The 9,659-nt window shown below is 41.2% G+C and overlaps 1 protein-coding gene across 1 annotated transcript in view; it reads left to right on the forward strand.

Annotated features, from left to right (window-relative positions):
* SCD (stearoyl-CoA desaturase) overlaps positions 1–9,340 on the forward strand; it is a 36,404-nt gene extending 27,064 nt beyond the window's left edge. Inside the window, exons 5-6 of the mRNA XM_030203513.1 lie at positions 4,920–5,152; positions 7,773–9,340. Coding sequence (XP_030059373.1) covers positions 4,920–5,152; positions 7,773–7,972 — 433 coding nt within the window. The 3' untranslated portion in view covers positions 7,973–9,340. The remainder of the gene's footprint in view (positions 1–4,919; positions 5,153–7,772) is intronic.
* The last annotated feature ends 319 nt before the right edge of the window (positions 9,341–9,659 follow it).

Genomic DNA, 9,659 nt, shown 5'->3' on the forward strand with positions numbered 1-9,659 from the left:
TGGACCACCAAGCAAAGAGAATTCAAAACCAATCTGGCATCCCCCTTGGTACACTTATAGGGTCAATATAAATTCTATCATCAGAGGAACCAGGGATTTCTCGCTTCTTTCTACAAAGAACTGGATTATCAACTGATTGGGTTGCTTTAGTAAGTGGAATCACTAATTGGACTAGACCACATTTGCCCTGCCAATTGGTGGGCAGCGTTGAATATAAAGTTTTGGTTCCACAATACCACCATATGTCAGCCCGAGGATGGGAAAAATCAGAAAAGTCAAGGTCAATGGTAGAGGTTAAGGTAGTGTTACATAGTGAAAGGTTACCAATTGAGTAAGGATTCAGGATTTTTTCTCGGGTTAGACAGGTCTCAAAAATTGTCCTAGGGACTGGTGGTCTGAATACCGGGGGTGTTTTTGCTCCCTTAGGTAAATCGGGGAACAGTAGGCTGAGAGAAAGGCAGTGTGGTTCAACAGTAATAATAATAATGCTCTAGTCAGAAACTAAGAAATTAAATTATACATCAACTTTACAAAAAGAAGCAAATGATAAAACCCCCAAAAGAAGAAATCATAAAGAATATGCAGGAACTAGAGTGATGGATGCTTGGAATGCCCTCCCGCGGGAGGTGGTGGAAATGAAAACGGTAACAGAATTCAAACATGTGTGGGATAAACATAAAGGAATCCTGTTCAGAAGGAATGGATCCTCAGGAGCTTAGCCGAGATTGGGTGGCAGAGCCGGTGGGAGGAGGCGGGGCTGGTGGTTGGGAGGCGGGGATAGTGCTGGGCAGACTTATACGGTCTGTGCCAGAGCCGGTGGTGGGAGGCGGGGCTGGTGGTTGGGAGGTGGGGATAGTGCTGGGCAGACTTATACGGTCTGTGCCAGAGCCGGTGGTGGGAGGCGGGGCTGGTGGTTGGGAGGCGGGGATAATGCTGGGCAGACTTATACGGTCTGTGCCCTGAAGAGGACAGGTACAAATCAAAGTAGGGTACACACAAAAGTAGCACATATGAGTTTATCTTGTTGGGCAGACTGGATGGACCGTGCAGGTCTTTTTCTGCCATCATCTACTATATATGTTACTATATAATAGGTTTACTGGAACCCTGGAGCAATTTTAATATGCACATGGTTCCATTGTAATCATTTACCAAATTTAAGGCAAAAGGGACTGCTTGAGGTTCAGGGCGAGAAGCAGAACAAACATAACAATCAGATACGTTTAAACTGCAGATAGTATACCGAATCCAATCTAGCTACACATTAGCTTCACCGAAACCAGACTCAAGAATAAAAGTTTCCTTAAGGCTGGTTACGTTGAGGAGCTTAATAGGAATCTTTGCTTCTGAAATTTGAGGTAGTAAGGGATTAAGTGAAGCAGTATTAGATAATAAGTACATTTTCCCTCTACTGGTTGTCAGACAAGGGTTATATTATGACGTAAACAATTATTCCAAGTCAATTGGTATTTTTCTATGGAAAAGTTGGGTCCGGTATACCACCATACATTAGCCCATGTCGAGCAAGAAGATGTATACTGACTCATTTCAACATAAGTACACAAATAAACATAATATTGACAATACCATCGTTGCCAGTCTAAAGATCCACAATTGGCTATGTTACAAACATCCAATTGTAATGTGACTATTTCATCAGTTAAATTTAACTTCATTATGGTCTTGACCAGTTATCTCCCCAAAACGTAGTACCCATCCACCTCTTGGGAATCTAAGTTATTATTGCCAAAAAAAGTCCTGAGGATTAAAGACGTGTGCTGATAGAAGTAAAACTAAGAAAAATGGAAAGCCAATAGATGGTATACATATTAATGGTTATGCTAAACAAAAATAATACAGTTCCTTTCTAATAACAATAATATCATGGCTAATAAGAAGGTGAAGATTAATAATAAATCCTATAACAGTGAGTCCCTAATCATAAACAGAAAAATTAACAACAGATAATACAATGTGTTTCTATCAGTATTAATACTAGCTCGAGCACAGCTATGCTCACAAACAGTAGTACCCAAATAGTAAACTTAAGTCTGTGGCTCCAAGCACTGTTGTTTCAGGGTTGGGGGCTGCATGAGGCAAAGATGTCTGTGCAGGAGACTGGTTGTCAGTTCGCTGCTATGGCTGACAGGGTCTCAGTTCGGAAAGGTCCAACATAAACAGGATCCTTCCAAGTTTTGTGGGTGTAGTGTTTGCGGTGTACTAGATTTCCTATTTTCAAGGCCTTGGTATTTGCTGTACCATCCCCCCTTCTGTCTGGCAGTTCCTGTGAAATGCAAGATAGAAATATGATTAGAAAGTTATAGTGCAGTGTAGGGATTAGGCCGTGGGGAGGCTCACACAGTCAGGCATCATGTTGCATCTAGAAGACTTCCATTTAGAGGGCCGCATGGTGTCCAGGAAGGTAAATAGTCCATATAATAGTTGTCCAATTCATGAGGAACATGTCATTAACTTAAAGATGTTCTCAGATTTCATTCGTTGCACAATTCAAGGTATATCAATATATATAAATGGCGAGTGTCGTACTCACTCGCAAATGCGCAGTAGAGACCCTCTCTGCCCCGCCCCCACGTCAATACGTGATGACGGGGGTGGAACAGAGAGGGTCTCTACTGCGCATTTGCGAGGGACACTGCCGTCGCTAATGCTCCCCCCACCCGGAGTCGCCGCCGCCACCCACCTTCCACCCGGTCGGGCCCTCGCTCCGCTATTGAAACAGCGAGGGCACGCAGCACACAGCTCTGCTGAGCTGCCGTCGGCCTTCCTTCTTCTTCTCTGCCTGTGTCCCGCCCTTGACGACGTTACGTCACACGAGGGCGGGACACAGGCAGAGAAGAAGAAGGAAGGCCACGGCAGCTCAGCAGTAGAGCTGTGTGCTGCGTGCCCTCGCTGTTTCAATAGCGGAGCGAGGGCCAGACCGGGTGGAAGGTGGGTGGCGACGGCTCCGGGGGGGGGGGGCAAACTCGGAGGGGGAGGGGGAGCGGCAACGGCGAACTCAGTGGCAGGGTGGGGGCCTTTCAACCCCTCCCCTTCCTATACTAGCTCGTTTTTATGGGCTGAACGGCTAGTATAGGATAAACAGTCAGTTGCATTAGTAATATTAAAACTGAGTGTGTTAACCGAAGAAAGAAATTAACATATGAGTTGACAGCTAGTAAGCAAAAAGGGCTTAGGGTCAGAAAAAGAGAACCAAAGAAAGAAATCATCATAACTCAAAATGTAGCATAAGTAATTAAAGATTATACAAAAAGTGTAATATTCCATCAAGTCAAATCAACTGTTTAAATGCTAGAGTTGAACAATTCACCCAATAAATGGAGTATGTCTTTAAAGCACACAAATGTGTCCAACTAAAAGTGTCCTTCCAGCAATGCAGCTGTAGGTGTCACTGTTTGGATACTATACAGTCCCGTATAGATTGGGTCTTGCCACATTTTATGGGTGAAATTATTCTTTTATACCAGCTAGTCAGGCTAATATTTGTAAACAGGGTGACATGATGCTTCTGAAAGGTGTCAATCTTTAAAGTAAATAAGGGTGCTTTGAATGAAAACAATTAAACAGAGCAATGTACTTAATATCTACCTAGTTTCTTTCAATGCTGTTTTCAGGTTTTATACTTTATGCAATTCTGGTTATACTTAATTTAGAATAAAATCAATTGCTATTCTGGTCTTAACTAAAAGAATATATCATAATTCATATACATATCCATGTTCAAAAGACTTCCATATATATTCACGTTGCTCATTCTTTCTAGCTAACTTGCAATATCTTTTCTATACATGCTGTTCCACCAGCCTGCACTTCCTCCATGTGACCACCCGCAGCATGCACCGTTAAACAGTTCACACAACTGGCCCATTTCTAGTTCATTACAAATAGACCGTCAAACATTTTGTAACTTTCTACATAAAATTTTCCAAAATTGATTGGGAAATTGCTTCCAACTTCTTCCCAAGGTTTCTCCATTCAATTCAAAACATAATTTTAAATCTTTATCATAGGGCTATTACAAACAAGCTTCTTAAAAGCGTTAGATAGGCATATTTCATTATGGAAAAACAAATTAGGGAAAAATTAAATTCTATGTTTGTAGTAAGAAAACTAATTCATAGCTGGCAGATCAAAGAAAATGAGGGCATCAAGTAGTTAGGAGCACAATTTCTCCATTTATACTAAACAAAGGGCACAAAGAATACAGAAAAAAAAGGGAAAAATAATTTAACATGACAGCTGTTTACAATGATCATCAAAAATTGTATATATGTTATTTTAAAGCATTCCTTTTGTTTCTGAAATAATATGGTGAAAGAGAAAGTAATTTAAACCAATTAGGGGCTAGGCAATCACCTAGAAAGACACTGTCTTTATTCTGGGGCAGTATAAAACATTTTCTTTCGAGGCACATAAAATATCTTAACTTCTTAATCTAAACATTCATCTAGATTTACTTTTCCTGTGAGGCAGTTTCTCTAGAATCTCAGCTACCTGAGGTAGAGTGACACCGATATTAATGAACTAAACACATTAAGTAAAACAGGATACAAATGTTACCTTGCATTATTAGCAAAACAAAAAGTTTCAGCAGGATTGTTGTAAATCCTGTGTTGATGAATCTCACTTGCAAATACAGCTGATCGCTCAGGGATATAAGAATGTAAACATATGGGAACAATAAAGCATATAGAAATAACAGAAAAATACAGGCAGGAACCTTCAAAGTTTAAAAAAAAAGAAAATATTTCTTCATATCCCACTGGTCTAGGATACACATGTACATGTTTAAAGCAGGCAGTTTACACTATGCCTTGTAGGGTGCTACACCCCTCACCACTATGTTTTGTGTGAATGAAATTTCACCTCTTGCTTTTTTTTTCTTTTTTTATACTTAATAGGTTTTACAAGACCTCTGTGTTGCTGATGTGTTTTATCACGCCCACTGTTGTGCCCTGGTACTTCTGGGGAGAGTCCCTAAAAAATGCTTTCTACATCTCGGCCATCTGGCGTTATGCTTTGACACTGAATTTTACATGGCTGGTGAACAGCGCTGCACATATGTACGGGAACCGACCCTATGACAAGTTCATTAACCCCCGGGAGAACTTACTGGTTGCTCTTGGTGCATGTGGTATGTATTGACGTCATTGACTGATCTGTTTTTTTGGGGGGTAGGAGGGAACTTAGTTCACTTTTTTCAGTAGTAGCTGAAGGCAAGTCACACTCATGTACAGTAAGTGTTTTCCTAACCTTGGAAAGCTTACAGCCTACAGCATGGGTTCCCAAACCTGTCTTGGGGGGAACCCCAGCCAGTCAGGTTTTCAGGATATCCACAATGAATATGCATGAGATAGATTTGCCCTCCATAGAGGCAGTGTATGCTAATTGACCTCATGAATATTCATTGTGGATGTCCTGAAAACCTGACAGGCTGGGGTTCCCCCAAGACAGGCTTGGGAATCACTGATCTAAGGTCTTGATGTCATAAGCTATGCATTAGAAGCTTCAGCACACAGCATTCCAACACATACACTAAATAAACCCTTTTATTCCCAAATCTGTAAACCAATGTTATGCAAACTACTTGGGAGCGTGAGCATGGGTGTGTCACCACATGACACGCACAACTTATAGAATACTATCAGTTGTGCGCATTGCATGGCACACGTAGGCACGCCAACTTACACCAGCCATTGACTGGCTTTGCCCCATTGTAGAATTGGCTTATAAACTTGCCACCTATACATATAGCAGTGCTGAGTACAAATATATATTTAAGCATCTGAATTAAAATGAAAACTGTCTGCTCCAGCTGAATGTTACCTACTACGTCTCGATGAATACAGCCTAAACAGCTAGAGTGATCTCAGCCAAGGGCCGTAATATTACAGAAATGTAGTTCAGCTGATTTGAACCTTATTATTCAAAGGAAAAATTAAAATGCATTGGGATAAAAAAATAAACAAACCAAAGGGATTCCTGGGAATAAGCTAAATAGAATAGGAAAATGAGTCCAGACATAGGAATCCTTTTATTAAGCTGTGTTAGGTACTAACACATGCCTATTGTAGAAAAAATGTCCAAACGTGGGGCATGCTACATGCAGTATTTTTTAAATTATTATTTGGGGGGGCCTTGTCTGGGGTGGAAAATGGGCAGAGTGTGACATGAAAGCGTTAACCAGCTAGTGCGCTGACATTACCGTATGCTAACTGGTTATTATGGACTTAAGGCGGGAGCTCTTGTGAGGCAGTAAGGGCTCTCATGTTAATTTTTTCAAATGGCCACATGCAAAAGTTAACAATAACACATGGCCAGAAATTAAACAAATGGAAAAAGCGCTATTTTACGGCCATGCTAGAAATGGGCTTAGTGCACAGAAAAGACCCGTGTAAGGGCATCATAAGCCCATTTCCTAACGCAGCTTAGTAAAAGGGCCACATAGTTAAGGTGATATTCTGAGGGTCTTTTACTAAACCTCGGTAGAAATCTGCTGACGGTAAACGCGTAGATGCCCATTAAATTCCTATTGGCAACTCGGCATTTACTGCCCTCTGATTTCTTCCGTGAGCTAAAAATGCTACCGAGGCTTAGTAAAAGATCCCCTAAGACAATGTCCTTGAGTTGCCTAGTGATGAGTGTGAATACTGGCTGGACCTGTGGTGTCAAATTACATCAGACCTATGTGAGCTGGTCGGCTCATTCTCTGCGCCTGGTTTATTCATATCAGTCCTATCAAAACACGGTTGTGTCCAGAGGAATTACAGGGCACTGGAAAGTAAGCCACTTTGGGGAGGGGGTGGGAACTAGAAAGGGCCAATGATAGGGGGTTGCTTATACAATGTTTTTTGTTTTGCTCTGGTTTCCAAAATAAATTTTCATTTTGGGGAGAAATGCTGCAAATAGCTTGCACTGTCCATGAAAATTAGCAGTTAACGCCAAGTGAAAACCAGTTATTTTGGGGGCATTCCGGGGGTAGAGTCAGCACTTAACCAGTCATGGGGACTGCATAAAAGTTAGTCCTATGTTTATGTGGTAACCCATGGCCAGTTAAGTAGTGAATATCGACTATGTGTTAGCCAGGTCTGCAAAAACCAGATATTCAGTTCCAAAGACGACGTGGCGTGGAATTGCATATCCAGGAATAACGCCACTGACGGTCAGCAAAATGCTCACCACCCCCTGCTGAATATTGACCCCCAACATTTCCCATTTTACACACTGATATTTTCCATGTTCATTTACTGGGATTTATTAACTGCCTTTATGAACAAATTCACCCAACAGATATAGTTTGACATAAAACTTACAATTTTCTTAACAGTATAAACAATAGTGTATTTATTTTTCTATTTGATCAATTTAATCAATGAGATAAACTTGAAGATGGCAAATGTTGTTTCGAACAAATGTGCATCCTTAGCATATTGTCTTTTTCCTGCCAACATGTGCTAATTTTCTATGCTTAAATCACCTGGAAAAGGTAAATCAGTCCTGTTTTTGATCAGCTTTTTATAACATGATGGGAATTTCTAAATTAAGAAAATATTTTGAAATCAAGTTAAAAATCCAGTTCTAGTTCTTCTCCTTCTTGTGATGGCGAACCATGTCGTCACCCCTCTGAGAAACTGAAAACATTTTGAAAGTGACTTAAGTGTAACATTTTAGTCGGCATGAAATTCCATGTGTTCTTCCTATTACCCAGCATCCTGTAGTGCCTTCCTTCAATGCTTTTTGCTTCATTCTTGCAGGAGAAGGCTTCCACAATTACCATCACACCTTCCCCTATGATTATTCTACCAGCGAGTTTGGCTGGCACTTCAACTTCACCACCTTCTTTATTGACTGTATGTGCTTCCTGGGCTTGGCCACCAGTTGCAGAAAGGTTTCCAAAGAGACTGTCCTGGCCCGCAGGCTTCGCACTGGTGACGGAAGCCACCGGAGTGGCTGAATGTGCCTTGCAAGACAGCCTGGCTTTTACGTGATATTCAAAGATGGACTCAAAAGTTGTCAGGATGCTAAAGATGCTGATTTTAACCTGCTCCAGTGGTATTTTCATTTAAAGTGTATTGTAAAGAACTGCAATGCCATATTTAGGATGCAAACATTTTTCTGTTCCCTCTTTCTCATTGATTTATCTCTCATGCTTTTATTGTTTTTCTTTTACTACCCTTTTTTCAGTTTCTATATTTTAATCTTTCCCTCCTGTTACCATGGGGGTTCCCCCCCCCCCCCCCCCCCAGTTTTTAATTCTCCTTGTCTCTTTCTGTCTTGTTTTTGACTTTCCCTCATGAATAGCTGATAATCTCTGTCCTGTGTAGGCAAATCTGGTTAGCCAATGGGCTAAATCAGAGGCATGGAGCCTCTTTCCTGTACCTGCCTTTCTGTTTCTCTAGGCTCTCTTCTATAAGGATTATACACTGGCAGAAATCTTTGTACGCACACACTAGCAGCCTCTTGTGCTGAAAGGAAAGTGTGTCTTGGCAGGAGAATTGTTACAGGACCCTTTCAATCGAAGCCTGTTTTTTTAAAGTTGCTTTTTTTTTAACCAAAAAGTACTTTGGAGTCTGAGCTTCTGTAGCCAGCTTGGGGTGGGTTCTGTTTTAGTTCTGGGGGGCAGAAGGATGTCCTGGTGATGAGGACAAGGATTCTGTTTGGGAAGTAGGTTGGAGGTGACATCATCCCATTAGTTTACATATTCTGGTTAAATGATTAGGATATTGTGATATAACTCTTATGCGAAGGAATTATGGGGTTAGCTCATGCCTTTTCCATTACAGGTTTAAGGCAATTTACATTCTTCTCCCCAGAGAGCTTACAATTTAATTTTGTACCTCAGCCAATAGAGGATCAAATGATCACAAGGAACAGCAGTGGGATTTGATCCCTGGCTTCCCTGGTTCTCAGTCTGCTGCTCTAAGAATGTGGCAGGAATTGATAGAAGATGGGAGACTAAAAAAAAAAAAAAAAAAACTCATGCTATCCCCATTAAAATGTCAACATGAACCCTTTTGTAAGTCAGAGGCCTATGAAGGTTCCTGATATGTAAAAGAGTAGTGGGGGTATTAGATATGCAGGTACCCAAAGCATGAAAACATAAAAGAAGAGAAAACCCCTAAGAATCAAGGCACAGAGCAAACATGACAGTAGGAGAGGACCAATACAATTCCAACTCAAGGGTAAAAAGCAATTTTATTAGTCGGATGCCGCAGATCTGCGTTTTGGTGTGGGTTGCCAGCCTCAGGAGCCAACAAATCAAACCAGATGGGTGTGGATAGCAATGTACACAAACTCATGCAGACACTTTACAAGGCATGTGGGGAAAAAAAACCAGTGTCCTTGATAATGCAGATATCAACAAAGTAAAATATTGTGTGCTGCAACTAAACTGCAGGTTTCAAACAAACATGGTTATAAGGAACAGCACCCAATGCACGCCACTGTGTTGAGCATTGTGCAGATTTTCAAACTAAACCATAAATGAACTTGGTCAAAATCCTGTCTACAGCTTTATAGTACTGGCTAATGCTACATGCTTTAACCTTCAAGGTCATGGCTACTTCTTGCTCAGGGAAAGGTGGGGGTGGGGGTAGCCTGAATAACTTGCAATATGACAGCAGGACTTGTGACCAGGACTT

This window comes from Microcaecilia unicolor, chromosome 5 (assembly GCF_901765095.1).
Source record: "Microcaecilia unicolor chromosome 5, aMicUni1.1, whole genome shotgun sequence".
In the NCBI taxonomy this organism is placed as follows: domain Eukaryota; kingdom Metazoa; phylum Chordata; class Amphibia; order Gymnophiona; family Siphonopidae; genus Microcaecilia; species Microcaecilia unicolor.